This window comes from Apis florea, unplaced genomic scaffold (assembly GCF_048593485.1).
Source record: "Apis florea isolate Af1SG1 unplaced genomic scaffold, ASM4859348v1 contig_1615_pilon, whole genome shotgun sequence".
Taxonomy (NCBI): Eukaryota; Metazoa; Arthropoda; class Insecta; order Hymenoptera; family Apidae; genus Apis; species Apis florea.
The window spans coordinates 3,261,262-3,282,732 of record NW_028256416.1 but is presented as its reverse complement, the minus strand read 5'-3'; the positions used below and the strand labels follow the sequence as shown (position 1 = coordinate 3,282,732).

Here is a 21,471-nt window from a genome sequence, read left to right as displayed (position 1 = left end):
AATTGATGAAATATTCGTTCGTGGTTCGAAACGTTTTCGTTTTCAATTCATTTTTGCGAATTCACTTTTTTTTTTTTTCATATCGATTCATTATTGTTTGTACGCGATTATTCGTTAATTCTTTTGAACGTGCACGTTGGCACGGATCAATTTATATTTTTCATATTCGTTCATATTCGCATGAAAGAAGAATATAATCGGAACGATTTATTATCAGGAAAAAAAAAAAATAATCGAGTTGAAGGAAAACATTCGTAAATTCTGTAGCTAATAGTAATTGTTTACACAGTTTATTGTAATGTCAATTATATACAAATTTAAAATTACGTCCACAGTGCTTCTACGCTGACACACCATCATCTCCTTACTCGACACAAGTGCAATTACAATCGGATTTCTCTCGTCGTTTTTTTTTTTTTTTCGTCGTTTCAAACACCAGCAAAAAAAATTTTCGCCACAAACGACTCGATGAATCACTAAAGTTTAATTATTCGTTATTATTTACAGTCTAAACTCCCATCCTGTCCTCATACAGTACGTCCACGTGCTTCTTAGAACGTGTCGCGTTCTAAAAAAAAGAAAAGAAAAAAAAGAAAAAAAAGGAAAATGGAGTTAAAAACGACACATTTCCTCGTTTTATTTCTGTTCGAACCGCGACTGTACACACTTTTTTCGAAACGATCGAAGCATTCGCATTTCGTATTGACTCGCGTCTCAATTTTTTTGGCAGTATGCTTTTGCGTAACTTTTTAACGACGAATCGAGTGAGGTGATCGCGAAAGACTTCTTCAATCTTTATTTTTTCCATTTTCGATTGGTAAAAAAAGAACTTTACGGCGCCGTGTTCAATTCGAGATCTCAGTTGCATCGTGTCATCGTGGCCCTTTATCTTCCTTTCCTTCCTCTCTCTTTTTTTTTTTGAGCATCTAGGCCGATCGACACTACTTCCAGCTCCTTGAATTTCGCCACACGAGGCATTCATTTCCCGTGGCAGTGACAGAGCGTAGACGATCGATTCGAGGCTCTGCCTCTTTGCTCTCCTGAGAAGGTACTTCGACTAATTTAAGAAAATAAGAATGGAAGTCCGGTGGACAGCTGGAAGTGCCGTCGATGATGCAAACGGATCTTAACTCGAAGTTCTAACGCTTCTACAAGGAATGAATCAAACGCACGAGTCAACGGGCCGAACGGGAAACGAACGAATGATGGAAATGCGAACGAGAAACCCTCCCCGTCCTGTCGAAAGAATAGATCTATGAAACAACAACGTGTCCGGACTCGTGCGTGGATCCTTTCCATCGATGAAGTGCAAATGTTGGAAACGGAATGCATATTTCATCGCGTCGGTCGTAATCGGATTCAACGGAATAAATTCGATGAAGTTCAATTCCTTGATCTTTGAGAAAGAAGGAACAAATTGTTTGGATCATCGTAAGGAAGATTACAAAAAGAGGAATTCTGATTCGAGAAATAATCGAAAGTTTTCGAAAGTTTCGATGATTGGAAGGATCATCGGAAAACGATTCTCGAACGTTTCCTCGAGGATCAAAAGATTTCTACTTAAGATATCGTTATTACAATATCGAAGACTATACGATTTTTCGGCAGTTGGTCGTACGGTTCTCTTCTCTTCTCGTTTCGCGGAATAAGTAGAAAAGGATAACGGGTCAGACGCTTTCACACCTGTCTCTCTCTCTCTCTCTCTCTCTCTTCTATTATACACTCGCGAGATTTGTGAACGATTTCACGATCGAAAGGATTCGGATCGGCATCAATCGCCAACGAACACCATCGAACGTTCCAAAAGATTCTCGGGGAAAGAATCTTGGAGAAGATACTCGTCCATTCGCTTCTTCCTCGCGCATTGTCGCAATGCAGAATCGTAGAATCATCGAACCCAGCTGCCATGTATCGCAGCCACGTATTTTCGATGTATTTGCTCTTCCTTCTCCGTTAACTGTAACTGACAACGACAACTGTTCGACAACATTTTCTTCAAAAACGATCTGTTTCAACCCCTTCCATGAATAATCCACGAGCGAACGGTGCATCTGAAAATCCAAGGAGCACCTCGTTGGAAACCAATCCCAAACTTCACGTGGATCGTGAATCGTTGGTAAAAGTTGAGCCGCTCGAGGTGCTCGTGGAGTCAAACCCTCAACTCGTCCATCACCTGCTGTTGATGATTGTGTCCCTTCTTCAACGTCCCCGTCCCGCTCATCGCCATGCTCTCCTGTTGCAATTGGTTAGGGCTTATGATGAGGTTTTGCCCCGGCTTGCCGGGTTTCGTGTTTTTCGGCGGTGGGGGCGGCATGGGCACGTGACAGCTATTGTTCTGCAGATCCGCGAATTCGGGCGGGGGGATGTGTTGGATGTGATGCCTCTCGGCCGTCTTCGTGTCCAGGTCGCCGCAAATATTGTTGGGCATCTGACCGTTCTCCTGACGTTTCTTCGAACAATTGTGCTGGTTGCTCTTGTCGCGTTGGTAATAGACACCGGCGAATATCAGCACGTTGAGAATGAGGAGGCTGCAACCGATCGCTATCGTCACGCTCAGGGCCGTCGAGTAAGCGGCGAAACCGTCCTCGGGCTGCACCGTTGAGTCCTCGAACGTCAGCTCGCTGGGCGTCGCTGTCGAGAAGTTGTGAGCCCTCTCGGCTAGGGTTACTTCCGCCGTTGTCATCCTGGTCGTGGTTGGCACCCTCTGCACGAACCTCGGTGGCACCTGCAGGGAAATATCCGCGTTGGAAATAATTCTCTACGAATTATCGGCCGATCTTACGGCGGAGAGAAACGGATACCTGTTCAGTGTCGAGAAGATGATGCGATCTTGGAACGTCGTCGGAGCCAGGCTTATGGAGGTCGGGGACGAGGTTCAGCCAAAACGAGAGTCTGTGCGCCCTGTAGTGGTTCTTCAGTTTCGACTTGAGCTCTGGAAACACGGATGAAGTCTCAGCCAGGTCAGAGTGGTATAGAGAGAGAGAGAGAGAGAGAGAGTGGCGCTTTTTAGAGAGAACGAGGGGGAGCAAGTGCGACTCCTACTCGCACGATAACCTGAAAAGGCAGGCTTTCCACGGGAACCTTTTCATATTAACAGCAGGGTAATTAATTATTGTCGCGTGATAATCTCTCACAGAGAGAGAGAGAGAGAGAGAGAGAGAGAGAGAGAGAGAGAGAGAGAGAGAGAGAGAGAGAGAGAGAGAGAGAGAAGACAGCTTCGTTAGCCAGTGCGGCTCAAAGTTGCAGCACTCGGTTGACGAGTGTGGAACAGAGTCAGACAGTTGCCCCCCAGGGCTGGCTACGCGTCGACTTTTCTACTTGCGGCCACGACGTGGCATAGTTTGAGCCGCACTGCGCTCCGACTTCCTCGAACATTCCATCGAGGCCGTGGCTGTGAAATCTCCGCCCGCTCGCTGCGCCGACTCTCTTTTCTTTCTTTCGTTCTCTCGTTGCGCCACGCGTCACAGGCATCTCACGGAGCCTAGACTAGTCTTTGTCTGAAAATCGGACGAAAAGGAAATAAAACCGAAACCGAAAGATCCTTTTTTCTTCTTTAGTTTCTCTCGATTTTTCTCGATTCAAACTTCTACGCAGCGAGCGTGTGATGTAACTAGCGACAACTCGATATTTATCTTCTTTTTATCTTTACGAAAGAATTACGAAACGAAGGGGTATACGAGGGAGAAAACGAAAGGACGAAGGAGTCGAGCTACGAAACATTTCAAAGAAACGTTTTGAGAGGAAAAAGGAGAAGGAGAAAAAAAAGAGGAAAAGGAAAAAATGATTTATGTCCATTCCCGAGGAGAATTCTTATTCTCGTCCAGCGACGAGAATGAGAATTATGCAAATAAATTTTCGCTAATCCTCTTTAGTTACACGTACGAGATGCGTGGCAGCTCTGCAAGACTACGTTCGTTATACACGTTTCACGGGCTAATCGGATTAAATAATAGTTTCCATCTCGAAACGAAACGCGGAGATTTCACCGAATGGAGGAAACGACCTACTCCGAAACTCCTTCCTTCCTCCCCTCTCGCCCCTTCCTCTTTTTTCATTCATTCCATTCGGCAGTTTTCCGGAGAGGATCGAATCTCCTTAACGAGAAACGTTTATTCCGCCTCTGAACGGTTAATGCCTCGGGATTCAAGCTGACGCGGAATCGTGAAAACTGAGGCTAATTGGAAACTCTAGCGAGTCGAGATTACGAGAGGAAATTAGAATGCATGGGAATCGAACATTTTCCAACGTAACGAAATTTTCAAAATTTCGAATTGTCTTGTAATAACATAACTCGAGTGGAAAAATCGAGACGATTCTCGATATTTATATATCAAAATTTCGAATCGTCTTGTAATAACATAACTCTCTGGACCTCGTTGGAAAGCCGAATGGAAAAATCGAGACGATTCTCGATATTTATACATCGAGAAGAATTTTCACTCGCAACAACGAACGAATCTTTCTTTGGTTTAATGAACGAGATCAACGAACGAACATGTTCTCCCTCTTAAAATCTCGATCGGGAAGTTTAACTCGATTTCAGCCTCACCTATGCTCAGATACTTTTTGTGCACCGTTTCGTAAGCGATCCAATCGATGTTCTTCAACTTCGTCCTCTCGGGTCTCATCGGTCCAATGTCAGGCGTCCCCTCGTTCGGATTCCTGTTTACACACCTATCGTTCATTTCCACGTTTCGACGTCAACGTTAGGCAAATTAACGTCTCGCAACTCACCCTGTGCGCGCGAAATTCGTCAGGTAGAGTATCACGCTCTCCGAGAGAGCCATCTCTGCCCTCGTGTAGTTCTTCGGCCAATGAGACAGGCCGCCTACCAACGGTGCCCCGAAAAAATATGGAAGGTCCTCCCCGTGGATGCAGCCTGGTTTCTGCAAATAGAAAAATACTAAGTAAGAAATCGCATGAACAAGTTGCTACGGCATTTCTTACCGTTCATACAAGATGTGTATTTGCGAGTTCAATCTTTCAGCATTACGCATGCAAAATTTTGGAATTTTATCTTTACTGGTTGATCTTATATGAGTTCTTAAAAACTATCATCCTATCATATTCGAAGGGTATTTAACCCCTTCTCGTATTATCACGAGTCTGATGAAGATTTCGGCCCCAAACATGAATAGCACAAGTGGAACTCGTGAACTTGAAGATCGGACTAAACTTAAACATCGCGACTCGTAAAATGAATTTTTTCAATGGAGATTTACCAGTACGAGTTCTTACCACGAGAAAATCACGATTCTTACGATAATCTACGTTGCAAAGTGGCTACCGCTTGGGCCCGGATTTCGTCGAGCTAATTTGCACGGGAAAGGTGCAAGTTAAATATGATGTCATTGTTGATTAATAGGAAAAAAGGAATAGGAATAAACTATGTTACATAGATATCCTGCCTATGTCTTCGTTATACTATATTCAATTCACGCATAAATGGACGAAATAGTTTCATCTTTACACGTATAAATAAACTCGAAAACGAAAAATCTTACGATTATTAAGATTATATAATTAAAAGGTTCGATCGGTTTTAATGAATTAATTCGTTCTAACAAAATATCAAATGTCATGAAAGGGTAAATCCATTGCAAAGGTATCGATGGTATTTTAACAGGACACGGAACGTCAGTCGTATTTCAAACCGAGCAGAAAGAATTTGGAGAGAGCATGGAAAAATGGAATGGAATGGAAGGAGCACGGGTATGCGCTCGACTAGCCCGGTTTAGAGATTACTCTGGTTTCTTGGTTGGCACGACTTGACCATGGAAGAAACTCGATCGCCGCTCTTTGGAAACGTTTCGTTTCGAGAACCGCGCACGATCGTTTCACGAGATTTTCGAGATGAGAAGAAACGTTTCCTATTTTCCATTTTTCCTCTCCTTCTCGCCATAATTCGCTATCCTCTATCTTCATTCTTCGATCGTGATCCCTTGGAAAATACGATTTTTCTCGTTTTTCTTACTTTCCGTTTACTTCGAACATTTCTTTGGCGTTATCTTTATTGAAATAAAAAAGTTAAAAAAGTTGTTATATACAAATCTAATGGACGCGTCGTAGTATTTTCTTATATCGATTATATCGAGGAGAGAGAACAGGAGAAATGGTGATAGAATTAAAAAGAATCGCGGAAAGCAGTATCGTTGTAAAGTAGGGCCATCATGCTCGCGTGACAAATAGGGTGAGCTCGGGGCGAGATGAGAACATTAAAGAAAAGTAGCCTGCGAGAACGTGAAATATAGCTTAATTAAGGCGTTTTAATATCAGGTATTTATAATATTTATCTTTCAATCTGGTTCGACGAAATTCTCTTATGAAACTTGGTAATTATGCAATCTCGAACCGTTGGGCGAGATCGTGAATCAGGATAAAGTAACAACGAGGAAAAAAGGAGCAAGGATAAAATGCAACGGGGGAAAATTCAAGTTAAAAGTTTACGTGTAAAAGTAGAAGAAGCGGTAAAGTACGAATACTTTTTAAAAAACGTTCTCCCATTTTCTTCGATCCAATTTTCCTGCGTTTCAACCTGTACAAAGATATTAAACGATTTTCGAATGCGAATATCCAATTTCGAACACGATTGTTCGAAAAAAAAAAAAAAACGATGATTGTTCTCGACATTCTCGATCCTGGTGGTGGTTTTCCCTCGATCAGATCCATTTTTTGGGTCAAGAATCGTAAGGATAAGGGAAAAATAAAGGCGAGTCGAGTTCGGGTATCGAAAGTTGCAGGTTCGAAAGTTCCCTTTGAGCTTGCCTCCAGTAATGGAGACCTTCTGCATCTCTTTTGTGGCGCCTCCGCTCCTAATATTTTCCTTATCGATTCCTTTGCCGAGTCTTTGTCGCTCGTTGGAAATCATGTAGCTCGTTGCACTCCACCGGAACGGTTGCTTCTGCTTATTTTCAATTTTCTGACGAAACGACTCCCCGCGTTACGTTCGCGCACAAAAGGAATTGTCAAACGTTATTGAACACCGTCTTTGCAATCTGTGCGCAACGAAAGATTTTTCCTTTCAAACTTTTCTCCCCGGCTATTCGTATTCGATCGAACTAATATTTGAGATATCGACGAGCAACCGGTTAAAATATTTATATTATACGTTGAAAATATTTCTCGAAAATGGAGAGTGAAATTTATCGTCGATCGATCAATCGACTGGAAGTTCAATAGTTTTAACGATTGAAATTCACGATTTTTCATTCATCTGCCGATTTTTCGCTTTCGAACACACGGATGATATTCCGATTAAAAGGTGATTCTAATTTTGATTGAACGTCGTCCGCAACAGCAAAGATGACGATAGCGAGTCATTCGAAGGAACACAATGAAGTATGCAAGCAAATATGTATTGGCTTTGATCAGAAACTTTTAATCAGTTTTAACGATTTACAAATCTCTGCTTGTATAAATAGCATCGGAGGATCAAACATCGTTACCGTATATACCGTAGATACCAATCATGAAATCTCTCGTCGTAACATCTACTCCAACTTTATACAACTTGGATGGACTCGCTTCCATCAAACTATTGGATGAACTTTCACGGTAAAAAGATCTGGAGATGTTCTTGAGCGACAGTTTGTCAAACAAAACGAATATACGTAGATATCACATCGCGTGTGATCTTTTTCCTCCATTTCCCTCCGTTCGTTATCATCGATTTTCCAAGGGAGCAACAAATTTCGCAGCTACTTTTACCTACCTATATATTTGTTTATTTATTTATTTATTTATTTTTTTTTTTTACAAAATCTTATCTTCCCTCGTAAACTCGTTGTTATATAATTTTACATCCCCTTTCTTCGCCCGTTTCCACTGCTGCTTAATTATGACACTCGAAACACCTTTATTTTGCGTCCCTTGCTTTTCATCGTTGCCCGCCATTCCTTTCTACTTTTTCGTCCATTTTAATTACGAATCGCCATTGTTTGCCTCTCTCAACGAATTTCACCCGGATTGAATTTTATCCTTTCTCCTTTTCCACGCGCCCTTCCTTTCCCACTCGTCCAGCTTCCTTTCTTTCTTTCCATCCCTCGACCAGGTGTAATCGATACGTCCGGGACTCTTGGCTCGCCGCGATGGACGAACCGCCACGAATGAACGGGAAAGCATTTGTATTGTCTATTCGAGAGAGCTATCCAGCTATGGAAGCTCGCCGCGTCGGATACCTCCTCCTCGCGTTTTCCGCGCGGGAATTTTTACATTTTCCCTCCTTTTTCCATATTCCGATATACTTCTCTTTTTCTCTCTCTCGAAAGGCAGGGAGGGATCTCGAATTTTCGTTCGAATTCGATATTACAGGTTGCCGTTCGATATCGGTTCTTTTGTAAATTCTTCTTAAACACGCAGCTTTCACTTCCCTCCAACTTCGTCTTCTCTCTTGCGCGCCCCTCCCTCTCGCTTTTTTCATTTCGCATACGAACACAACAACCACGTCCTTGCTGAATTTGCAATTTTTTTGCCAACTTATTCCTGTATACGTGAATACGTGCATTTTTTTTTCGAGATATTGGATTAATATTTCTCTCTCTCTCTCTCTCTCCTCTCTTTCTCTCTGTCATTTTATAGCAAAAATGACGAGTATATATTGTATTTTCTCGTCTCTTATCTACAGCCGATGCTTTTCCAATTGTATGCATCCGAATTTTCATTTTAAATTCTGAGAACGTGATGTATTTATATAACCAAGAAAGGCAAACATTTTTTCGATTCGGATTACGCGATTATACGTTAATGCTCCTCCTCAACAATGGTTGTTGCAGAAATGATGAGCGATCGATGAACCGAATTAAATCGACGATCTACCTTCGATATCTTTTACCTTTCCTATAAGGAGTTTCTCAATTTTTTTTTCTTGTATTGAAAATTCGTTTCATTTAGCGGGAAAGGTCGAGCAAAAGCAATTTCAGAAAGAATCGTCAGGCCTGATAAAAATTTCCGTAATATTTCGCTTTTTCGATTTCTTCCCTTTCTGCGAAAGGATTTCGTACTTGATCGAACTTCTGAAAACGTTGTTACCTCGTTGATTGCAGAAACTTGAACACACGATCTCGTTAACAACAATAGAATCGACGATTTTAAACTTGGACGAAACGTCAGATTGCATTTGCAATCTGACTTGGATCAGAGGATTCGATTAAAATGGCGATCAGGGATTTAATTTCTCCGAATTAAGAAGAAGTTGCGCGCGATAAGCTTTGTTTGTCTCGTTATCGTTGCTTTTTCAGCCTGCCAAGTTTTTTTTTTTCGCGTATTATTCTCGTATTTTCTTCTCACTTCGCATCTTTTTTCCCTTTTTTTCTTCCCCCTACACAATAATCTCAACATAATAATCTCCTCAACGGTTTCCACTTTGTAAGGGAACCGAATTCCTCGGCTGGAACACCGGCTTTTTTTCGATTCGGAAACTTTTACATCCGTGCCACGTAAAAATTTATTTTCTTGACGGAAGTTAATTTAAAAGTTGGTGGAAAAATCTTGAATTTCCTCCCCTCGGATAAAACGAAATTTTTTCAATTTACCTTTCGATCTCGTTTCTAAAAATGGTAAAATAAAATCCTCGCTCGGTAGAATCCACGGCTATTAATATTCACGAGTGAAATATTTAATGATGTTTGGTCGGCGATTCTGAAATCAATGGAGGGAAGCGCAGGGATTCGCGGCCTCCGGTTTTCACAATTTTCACCGATTACTCGAACGATAACTCGGTGAATCGCGAATTATAAATGCAAATTGTCCGTCGTACCGGCGCCGAATTTATTAATTATTCGATATGGAAATCTATTAACGAATTATCGATCATTTCAAACATTCAATTTCAATATTAATGGTCAATTATTTTCTCTTCCTTTTTTCTTCCTTTCTTTCTTTCCTCCTGTTTTCCAACTTCCCACGATGTTCGATTTTCATAGAAGAATAATCATCGGGGGAAAAGGGAGAGAAGGGACAATTGTTCAATGGCGAAATGTTTCGAGCGAAAAATTGATCGAGAATTTCTTGAGAAACTTTAAACTCATCCACTCGATGAACGATTTTTCGCCTTCTTCCTGTTTCTCGTCCCTCGCTTCCCTTTCTTAACCTTTTTTTTTTTTTTAACCTTTTAAAATAATCTTTCCACGGAAACAAAACGCCAAACCTCTCTTCGATCAACATCCGTTCCCGATTTCGGAAAACTTTAACCGTGTTTCATTGGGGCAAAAAAAAAAAAAAAAAAGAAAGAAAGAAAACCTTCAGAAAGATCGAAAAGACGAATGGTAATAATTATAAAACTCGTCCAATTATAAAACGATACTTTTTTTTATTACTTATCTATCTTATTGAATCTTAAGTCCAAGATTTATTTGATAATATTTAATCTTCCTTTTCTTTTCTTATCCGTCAATTTTATTTCATCCAACCAAATCCAACCAAAATTGGATTGCGATTAAAAATATTTAACACGGATTTATGATATTATGGAAAAATGTTTTTTAATTGGATCCCGCCAATGTAAAATAACATAAGATCGCATTGACGAGCTCGGTTAACAACTGTGTATTTCTTTTCCACTCGCGTAACTTAGAATTTTTCAAACATATTTCTTCACACTAGCAGAGCCCTTTAAGCGGTTTGTATACACGCGCAATTGGCAAACGGAAGTTTAATCTCAATTCCGCTGCCACTCTGTCTTTGCACAGTCCGCGCTTTGACGGCGACGGCGCTTGCACACAGCTTTCCCTCTTTTACAAACTCGGCGTACCCACCCACACGTACCCAGCAGAACGGAGTAACAGAAATTTTTCGCAGCGAAGGAACGTAATCCGCCTTTGCTGAGCCTTTTTTTTTTTTTTTTTTTTTAAAAAGAAAAGAGAAAAACCTTGGATCCACCTTGCCGTGCGGGCAGGGGGAAGGAGAGAGGGGAGGGAGTGAATATGGATACGCGTTTCAAAACGTTTTCTATTTGCAATTTAAAATTACGTTCTTTTTTTCCCCCCCTCTTTTCTCTCTCTCTCTCTCTCTCTCTCTTTTTTTTTAATTATTCGAACGATCCCCTCGGTGGAAACGATCCTCCCTAGCGGGTGTGTAACGCTGGATCGAATGATGGATCGAATCGAATCTAGTAGAAGCTCTAATAACGGATGTAACGGATTTCGAGCCGATTTCGTTGAATATTAATCTTTTCCCGCTCGTAACTCTCCCTCTCCCCCTCCCCTTTTTCTCCCCTTTCGCGTTTACCAGAAACGAAACCCATGAGAGTATTGGGGAGAGGGGGGGGATCCGTCATCGTAATGAATAACGGCCGCACGCTTCTATTGAATTTCGATTCTACTTTTTTAACCGTTCTCTCGCGTTACATTCGTATGAACACGTTTCGTTTAACAATTTCGTTCAATCCAATCGTCATGAATTTTTTCTTACATGTATATATAATACGTATATTTCAATACTCGCGTAGAATCCAGCTCCGTCCGACCAATGCGCCCCTTTTCTACTCGCGCGCCACTTTCCATGCATTCGATCTACATTTATTCATTTTCCTTATCGTTCCTTTTTTTAAAGTCAGTTTTATTTTACGAACGATACTGTAATGATTTTTTATTTTCGATGATAATAATTCATGGAGAAGGATTATTATTTTCTTCTTTCTTTTCTCGAGGATCGTATCGCAAATCACTTTTAAACGAAAGCAATTGCTCGATAATAAAAGATTCCAAAACGTTTCATTTTCACCTTTATCTTTAAAAAAGTGACAAATGAATCCACGCTTAATCGATCGATCCTTTATTTACAAAATTCAATTTCTTCCGATCGAATGAAATAATTATTCGTTTGGAAAAAAAGAAAAAAAAAAAAAAAAAAGAAAACCAACTCGATCGACACCGATTATTCGATCCCACCACGTATAGAACCAACGAGAATCGGGGTTTCCCCCCCCCTCCCTCCCCGCCGTTCGAACGAAACGTTCAATACATTGTAATAATTCACAATGTATCTCACCTCGACAATGGACTGTACACGGCATTACGCGAAGCGATTTTCCATTCCATTTTCGTTACCATCCTCCCACTCCTCCCCTCCCAATTTTCCGGAAGTCGTTTCTTCCTCCGTCGAAACACCACGGAGATCTCGGGCTCGATGAAATTAATTTCATCGTCGCCCGGCTTCTCGCCGCAATTAACGCCGCCGATATCGAGATCCGTTTCCCTTTTTCCCCTTCGTCCCCCATTTAAATAACGACGTCCCCCTCCTCCTTCCCTCTCCCCTCTCCTCCGTAATTGTCCAGGAAATTATCGGTGGCGGTTAAGTCAGGACGTAGGTTGATGATACGTGTATCCGCGGCGAGGCGAAACTCCGAGCGGAAAACGGCCGGAGTTTCCTAACGTGTGTGACGCGCGTCGCCGCACTCCCCGTAATTTTACAATTTCCCCTTCCTGCGCGGATCCGCTTCCTGGCGCGGATGCGCCACGCGTCCAAGATACAAGATGCCACGCTGCAACGTACACGTGCCGCACGCGGTAATGGTAATAATGATGATAATAATAACAATCGTGCTCGGGAAATATCGGTAGCCCTCCCCCTCCCCCCGCAGTTGGAAAGTTTCCATTCCCCCTGTCGTCGAGGAAGAGGAAGAAGAAAAGAAGGAATAAGAGTGAGAGTTTTCAGGAATCGGATGGGGGTTATCGAGATCGATTATTCTACGTATCGTTGATTTTCTTTTTCCGATGGAATTACGAAAATGGAGGAGGAAGAGTCTGGATTTGAGTTTCGATTTTTCAGAAAGGGTTTTTATTAGATTGTATTCGAATGGTGGTGGTCGAAGGATATAGAAGTTGTAGAGGTTAGATATAAGTGGTGGTTTTTGTGGAACTGATAGAATTATTCTATGGATTCTTAATTTTATTGGGAACGAGGGATTTTTTTGAAGTTGGTTTAGAAGAAATTTTGGAGAAAAGAATTGTTCTACTTTCGAGTGATGGTAAAAGGATGTAAAGTTTTAATAGAGAAGTGAGATGTAACATTGTCGTTGTTATATAATTTGTGAAATCGATCGAGTTATTCTGAATTTTATTCAATATGGGGAATGAAAGAGAACGAAAATGGTTCGATAAATTTTGCGGGAATTTCTTTTCGGATGGAAAATTTTCGATGATATTTTAAAAAGTTTAGACGTAGGAAGACGAAGTACGTTTTTGTGGAGGGAAAAAGTCAAAACGGTATTAGAACGTTTCAAGAATTCGAGACAATTTTGCAATAGGATTTCTATCCTCGTTCAACCAACAAAGTTCACGTGTTATTACATTTTTCTTCTCGAGAGTATAGTATTCTCCTCTTTAATTTTTCAACTGATTTTTCATCTCTATTTTTGTTAATCAAGGGAAAAATATCCTATATAATTTGTGTAATATAATATCCCGAAATTTCTTCTTTCATAATTATTACAATTATTTCAATCTCTCTCTCCGCTGAAATGGAAAATTTTTCTGTATTCGAATTTCTCTACGTTTCAAATACGTTATACGTATAATTTTAGTTTAAAAATTCACTGTTTCTATTCTTTTTTAATCACCTGTTACATTTTTTGAATTTTAATATGTAACTGAAACTTAAAAACTATATATAAAAAGTGCAATTTTGATCTCATTAGAAGTTCTAATAATATAGATATTCTTAACGTTTTCTAAATATGTAATGTTTTCTAGAATATATTGTAACTTTGTAAGTAAATTTTATATGTACAGCCAGAAGAGGGATATAATAAAATTCTTTTATTCTTTTCTACGTTACGTTAATATTTGTATGAAAACGATTTTAAAGAAACAATTGCATATTCCGTATATCCGTTTCTCATTAGTATAAGTATTGCAACATCTCCTTTTCATTATCTTTCAGAAATATGAAAATAAAATACATTCGTTCGTTTTCGAAATAAAAAAAGAAAAAAATTCATCTCTTTTATCGATAGATTTTATGATATCTGCCAGTAATGGAAATGTGTATCAAAAAATTGCTCGATATAAGCGGAAATGATAAATTTTACCTCATTTATTTATTATACGCCCGTCAGTCTTGTGCTTATGATAATAAACGAACTCTCTGTCTGGAAGAAACACGAAACCACGATTACAAAAGAAAAGTTGACGTTCCCCGTTTCAAAATAGGATGCAAAATCATGCAAATTTCTTTTTTAAACTTCCTGTTTCTTCTTCCGTTTCTCAAATAAAAAAAATTAAGTTAAGGAATCGTGTTATCTCGCGATTTCTTGCTTCTTACCTTATCACCAACAACGTGAAACGAATAGCGTGCAAATTTAGCGGTTAGAGTTGAAGAAAAAGTCTTACCAAATAAAACAATTCGACCGACTAATTAATTTTACTTTACTCTACCAATTAATTTCGCGAAATTTATTTTCAATCGTATACATTTTCCAACACCATCGTGCAAGTCTTTATAATAATTCTAAATTTATATTTATTCCATTCTTCATTTGAACAATAAATAAATAATTAATGAGATTCGCATCACGAAACTGGGAAACTGGTTTTACACTGGTTGATTTACACAGGATTTATCGATCTACGATTTCACTCGCCACATTTACTGGCAATTTTTTTCTAAGTTTCATACTTGCTGCGTACCCACGCTGTGTATGCACACATATACGCATCTACAATGGAACTTTCATTTTGCATAGGTGAACTACGAAACGTCAGTGGTGAAAACGGATGCGCGGGGAAAGAAGAATGGGATTTAAATTTGAATGAACGAGGAGGGAACGAGGAGGGAAGAAATAGCGCGATGTATCATCGTTAGTAATAAAATATGCGAGATCTGGGTTAATGACCGCCTCCCTGATTGCATTACGCTACCATTTTGCTATCCTATACCCTGTTCATCCTTGACTCTCCAATTTTTTCCTTTTTTTCTTTCTTCCCTCCACACGCACGCGCGTCTCCGTCATTCGAGGATGAAAAACTTGAGTTGGGAACGTACCTGAGGATAGTCGCCGAACTTCGACTGATAGTCGAATACGTACAAATACGAGTTTCGACGGGATTGGCTGTGAAGATCTGCCGTTCTCGTAGCCGGTGCCACCGTGTTCGCATCCCCTAAGGCTTCCAAGGTTTCGTCTCTGGAAGAATAAATTATTTCGAGATGGCGTGCGTGTATTATATTTGAGAAATTATATTTATGATATACATTTAAAATTGTAACGTTGATCAACAACGATCCTTTTCTTCTTTCTTTCTTTCTTTCGATCATATCATGGGGGAAAAAAGTGAAACTCCTTCCACAAAAGTGAACGAAAAGGCAATTGAAGCGGATCTGAGATTGTGCAACGGATTACTTTTATATTTCTTGGTCCGCCCATTGTGAATCGAGAATGACACGAGTTTTAGAGAGGAAGATATTACGATTTAACGAGAAATTGCATCCGAGAAGAAGAGGGGAAGGGAGAAGAAAGCATAGTTTAATGTTTGCGCTCACTTTATGTTGACCGGATGTTGCACAGGCCGTTCCCAGTCGGTGTACTCGTTGATTATCGTCGCCAAGATCTCCGCTTGATGATACGTGTACGTGTTACGCACGAATTCCCTCAGGATTTTCGTTCTTCTATCAGCCTCGATCCCGTATTGCGCGTCATCCGCTGTTAAAGCGAAATACGCCTCCGATCGGACCACGCCAATCATCAAATCGTACCTGTGAAGTAAAATGGAAAATCTCTGTCGTCAAATTGTTATCCAGAGAGAGATCGATCGAGCTATGGAATATGTTTGGACCTATTAGCGAGAGTAAATAGAACAGCGTGGCGAAGATGATTGAAATAACGAATCAAAGTAGTTCTTTCCGAGAAGAGATTCCCTTTTTGTTATTGAAATTAGTTAAATTTCTCGATGGATGCTCATTTTACTTACATTTTACTTGATTCGAAGCGATCGACGGTGAAAAAAGGAACAATTTGGAGAAAGATATAAAGATTAAACTTAAACAAACACTTTTTCCTAAGAGAGGAAAAAGAAACGTTTATGAAGTTTTCGAAATGATTTCGATGTCGGATATTCCTTCGTTCGTCAAGGAATAATTATTGATTAAATTTTAACTCAAGCTATCAATTCGGAGAAACAAATTTAATTATCGAAATTATCTTGTTAAGCTTAAACTTATTTGATTTCCTTGACAGCATTCGCGCTTCGAGCGAATGTTTCTTTTTCTTTTTTCTTCCTTTCTTTTCGAAAGTTTTCATTCACCAACACGGAAATATATAACTTCGTTCGCTGTATTAATTTACATACAATTTAATGGCATTTCACTATCATAATGATGTAAACAATTTTGCCTCATTAACCGGGATTACTCGTGTTTACGTATCATTTTGAACAGAAATGACGAGGCAAATATTTCACAGTGGTAAATACGCGTGCAAATTCGAAAATCTGCCTCTCGCGCGAATTACCGACGAGGAGCCTTCGAAAATATAGGGAGAAACTTCTTGCAATAGGAACGGCTCTTCCTCTATTAAAAATAATATAATTTTCGTATATAATTGCCAACATTTTCAAATAATTTTATCGGGGAACGACGTACGCAAAAATTTTTTTTAATTGCGAGTATTATCAGCCTCAGATCGATCGAGCAAAATGTATACTATACTCGTCCTTCCACCCGAGAAAGAAGATCCGTATTTATTTAATTCGTCGGTGGAAACGTAGCATTGTACGTAACCCGCTCGCTCACTTTTCCCCTCCGAAACTCGATCCCGCTCTTCATTAACTTGCAACATAATTACACGCATGCCTCTACCCGCCCCTCCGCTCAACGATGGAAGGAAGGAAATGAAGATGGAAATAAATAGACGGACAGATAGGGAGAAAGAGAGGAGGAGGATGAGAGAGATTCTTTATTCGAGACAAATTAACTCGAAGCATTGAGAGCGTTTCCAGTGAACCGGGGATATTCAACTGCATTGAGAGGAACGCGGAGGCAAAGAAACGCGGCTTCCAACGATTTTCCATTCCCTTTAAAGTCGTCGTTACGCGTCTGCCGGCGTAAAACACCCCTCCCAACACCGTTTATTTATCGCGGGGCGAGAGAGGAGGTTGAAGGAGCGAAGGGTGGAACGAAGGGAAGGGCTAGGCGGAATGGAACACGGGCGGAAAGAACGAAAGGCACGGAAAGAAATGCGGCGACAAAGGCGGACAAAGAACGATCGCGACAAAGGGGGGGAAACCGGCGGGGAAACCGGTTGATGAGGGAAATTCGATGATGCCGGGGATTTCCCTGGGACTTTTCTTTTTCTTCTTTTTTTTTCAATTCCGGTTGATAGATTTCGAGATCGCAACTTTTAAATTTTTTGCTCGATCGATTATTCCCGTTGATTTGAATTATTTTTAAACGAGAGAGATCGAGAGATGGTCGGAGGGGATTCGAATTTTTTCTTTTTTTCATTACATATTATTTCGAATGGCTTCTCTGCCATTATGTAAATTATGTACTTATATTAGTCGACCTCTTGCTTTAATTTCGAGCCAGCCTCGTAGGATAGCGAGGATTAAATAGGATCGCGAAGGCGCGTTTTGTAGTCGCAATCAAAATTTAATTTTAATTCCCAATTACCGGACTGGCGAATAATAAATTACATTACGTGCTTCGATGTTTGATTTCAGATTATATTAGATAAAATACGACGTATCCGCAGTCAAAACTGTAATCAAAAACTGTTCTTCCCTACTTTTGAGGTTCTTGAAAGGAAAAAGAGGGAGAATATATATATATATATATTTTTCCAAAATATCGAATTCCATTAAAAACGATCCTCAAACGATTGAAAAAAAAAAAAATTCGAACAAAAGAACCAACCAAATTTTTTCCAACGAATCATAAAAGAAGTCAAACAAATATTAACGTCTTGCTTCGACACTTTTCTTTCATCGTTTCTTTCAACTTCTTTTTCGCGCGATCGATCTTTTTCTTTTCTTTTTCTCTTTTTCTCAGCAATCAGCCATCGTCGCCAGCCTCGCGAACCAATACTCATGGAATCAAGCCACGCTTAGCTTCCCCCGCAGTTATTTCGTTATTCGCCGTCGTGGCGCGAGCCTTTGTGCGAGCGAGCACAAACAGACGAGCGAGAAAACATTTTCCCGTGGCGGTTCACCCTGCATAAACACCGTTGTTGGCCGGCGATGCAATTGTTAAATTACTTGAGCCAGGGCGGAACAACGTTTTGACTGGACGGAACGATGGGACAAAGGGAGAGAGGCCGGGAGGGGGGAAGAGGTTTCGTGACAACTTGCAAGAGGAAACTCGTGTAATTAAAAATACTGTACTTAAACGCGTTGCGTGGGTGAGAAAAGAAATAGCGTGGATCGCGGAATCGTGGACGGAAGATGAATAGAAACGAGTGGTTTAGGGGAAAATTAGGAAACCGAATTTTTTTTTTTTTTTTTACGAGATTACTAGGTGATCGAAGGCAAACGAGAAGATGAAAGATTAAAGGAGTGGAAAATTTATTTAAGCCGTGTAAAATGAGTATCGAGCGGAGTGGACTTTCGAATCAATCGAATTTAAAGAAAATTTGTGACGCGTATGTTACTTGTATGTGGCAAAAATATTGATTTTTCGAACGAGGGAGAATTGAGAAAAAGTTCACGAAATGGGAAAAATGATCTAAATTCTCGAAAGATGGGATCGAAGGATATCCGCGGATAATTGGAATCGATTTTTTTTATTCGAGTTACTTGAGCATGAATTCGAATTAAAATTCGCATCGCGTGTAAATTAACGAGATCAAAAGCCGAGCACCGAGTTTAAACTCGGAAAGATATTTCAAGGAAAAGGAACTAAGATATTTGAAGGAGCGAGAGAGGGCACAGGGTGGACAAGCTGGTGACAAGCAAACAAGAAGGAGTAGATAGTTCAAAGTAGAGATAAAAAGAGGAGCGGAGCGAGAGAGTGATCAAGGGAAAGAGGGGAAATAAAAAGAGGCAGAGATTTGCCAAGACAGCGAGATGTCACGAGGTAAAACGAGCGCAAACGGGAAAAAGAAGGAAAAAAGGAGAAGATGAGAAACGTGAAGCACGTGCGAAGAAGAACGAGGGGAAAGGAAGAGGAAAGAAAGACGAGTCGTGAATTGTTGGCCACAATTCACGTGCCGAATAAGAGAAATTATCATTTTTACTTTTCTCTTGCGAATTTTCTCAATTAGCAATCCCGTTTAACCAACGTAACGAGATCACTGTTTCATTTCAATTCTATCTACGATATAATACGATTGTTGTATCGTATATTTGATAATAAATTTCGAACTTTTTTCCTCGTTAAAATTAATAGACACTCGGTTCCTTCTGAATTCCAAGTGATATTCCGCCTGTGAAGCTTCGATTTTGTTCTCCGTATAATATCGAAGGAAAGCATTTCGATGACTTTTAACGACAATTTTGAAGAAGAATTAATCGAGTGAATTGAAACTCGTAATAAAAAAAAAAAAAAAGAAAAGAAAGGGAACCTAGTCTATAAATTTCGTAAGTGTATCATATCAGAGAATCATAAAAGGATTTTCATTAGCGTTTATCGTGCTATTTCATCGAGATTGAAATTCATATAAGCTATAAAATTTGACCATCTCTCCTCTCGTCCTTTATTGCTAAAATATTTCACGATTCGCTTTTTCGCTTTCAATTCCTCGATTTTCTTGTTTAAAGTGTTCAAGTATGCCGAAAGAGGGGGAAATTCCTCGTGTAACGAGACGGAACGAAGGAATTAAGAGTGAAAGTACACGAGGGGTAGGATCATAAGGGGTGTAAGAAGAGTACCTCGAGAGTTTCGCTACGACGTCCTTCCGTAGTAAAATGTTGTTCAACGTATTGATCGTGTCCACTTGCAGGGTGAAATCCTGATCCTCTGGATCTCCTGGATCAATCACAACTCCGTCCACGCTGGGTCCAAAGGCGGGCGCGAATTCCAATCCTTTCACGGGTACGGAAACCAGCGCGTTCAATGGCACCTCTCTCAGACACCTGAGCAACGCTTGAGAATCACTTGCGGCCTGGACAAATAATCCACGTGAGTTTTTCTTTCTTTCTTTCTTTCTTTTCTTTTCAATGGAAATTTAAAATGGCTTGCGCGCACTAGCATATGAATCGTTAGGTAGACGAACGACGCATAGAATAATATAAAATGTATTTTTTTTTTTTATCATAGATTCTCCAAAATTCTCCGATAAAAGAATAAAACGATCGAAAGATTTATACGTATCGAAATACGTATAGAAATTCCCTCTGTTCTTTTGCATTTTCTATTATTTATTATTCATTGATTATTATTTCGATTGAATTTGGAACGGCATTTGGAATATTTTAACAACTGTAACAATATCGAAAATTAAATATCGTAAATATTTAAATTCGCGTTCAATTTGTAAATATATATTATTACATTTATTATTACACAACGAATCATTGCAATATACAAATTAAAATTAAAAATATTCCAGTTATTCGTCGTTGTGCGATCGACAAATATCGCGTGTGTTTATATATACGCGGTCGTACGTATACGTCGAGTTTCGTAACAGTTACGGCGACGACCTCTAACGTAAAAGCATTCCGTGCTCGACTTTCGACGCAGATACATCGGAGCGCGACGTATTAACGAAATTAATAAGGTAATAGAAATAATTTATTCTTAACATTTATCATCAACCAAGATTCATCATCAACCAATAATCAATTAAACAATAACGATATCTCGTTCGTTTATTAATCAGATATATATGTATATATATATATTTATTACTCGATATTATACACGTATACGATTACAATAAACGTTCGTATTCTGTACTTCGTCCGTGGTAAAGAAAAAAATCGAAAAAGAATATTGGTGCGTTACTTAAGATTCGAGAAGAACCGATATATAATAACGATTAAATTGTATAATATATTTCGTAGCACAAAAGCGTATAACGGTTTTGGCGAGTTACAAACGCAGACGTTTCCAATATAAGATGAATCAGCGATTGGTAAACGCGAATTCTGTTAACCGTGAACGTAATGACGATGCACCGATTCGCTTTAATTCGGCCACGCGCAAATGAATCGCTTTAGCGACTAGCAGCAGGGCCCTGTAATCGCCTTTGGAAATTCCGCTCGAGGCAGACCTCGTGGTAGGCTAGCCGCAATCGAATGTCGATCGTAGCTGTGTGTCGAGGAAATTTCGGAGGGGAGGGGCGCGCCGTTTCGTCAATCTTGGGCGCGGTAGCATCGATTCGTTGCTTTAACGAATTTAATCGACGCCCTAATATGGCGGAGTGCTGGCCGGAAACGTCGATTTCGCGGAGGAGTTTCCAATTTTCGGCGGCCGAGGAGAAGGGCGAGAGTCGAGGGGGGAGGGCTTGACAATTTCGCCGGGGAATTTTTGGGGGTTGAAGCGTGCCACGGCCTCGTTTCTCGCTCCGTGATTGGTTTCCCCTTCGCCCCCAGCCCTAGC

The 21,471-nt window shown here is 40.1% G+C and overlaps 1 protein-coding gene across 1 annotated transcript in view; it reads right to left on the bottom strand.

Annotated features, from left to right (window-relative positions):
- Window positions 1-259: 259 nt before the first annotated feature.
- Window positions 260-21,471, bottom strand: part of Nlg3 (Neuroligin 3) — a 240,474-nt gene continuing 219,262 nt past the window's right edge. The window contains exons 5-11 of the mRNA XM_012491368.3: window positions 19,797-20,029; window positions 15,475-15,687; window positions 14,980-15,118; window positions 4,735-4,886; window positions 4,550-4,662; window positions 2,802-2,932; window positions 260-2,725 (exon numbers count right to left, since the gene is read on the bottom strand). Of these exons, the coding sequence (XP_012346822.2) occupies window positions 2,150-2,725; window positions 2,802-2,932; window positions 4,550-4,662; window positions 4,735-4,886; window positions 14,980-15,118; window positions 15,475-15,687; window positions 19,797-20,029 (1,557 nt within the window). The 3' untranslated portion in view covers window positions 260-2,149. The remainder of the gene's footprint in view (window positions 2,726-2,801; window positions 2,933-4,549; window positions 4,663-4,734; window positions 4,887-14,979; window positions 15,119-15,474; window positions 15,688-19,796; window positions 20,030-21,471) is intronic.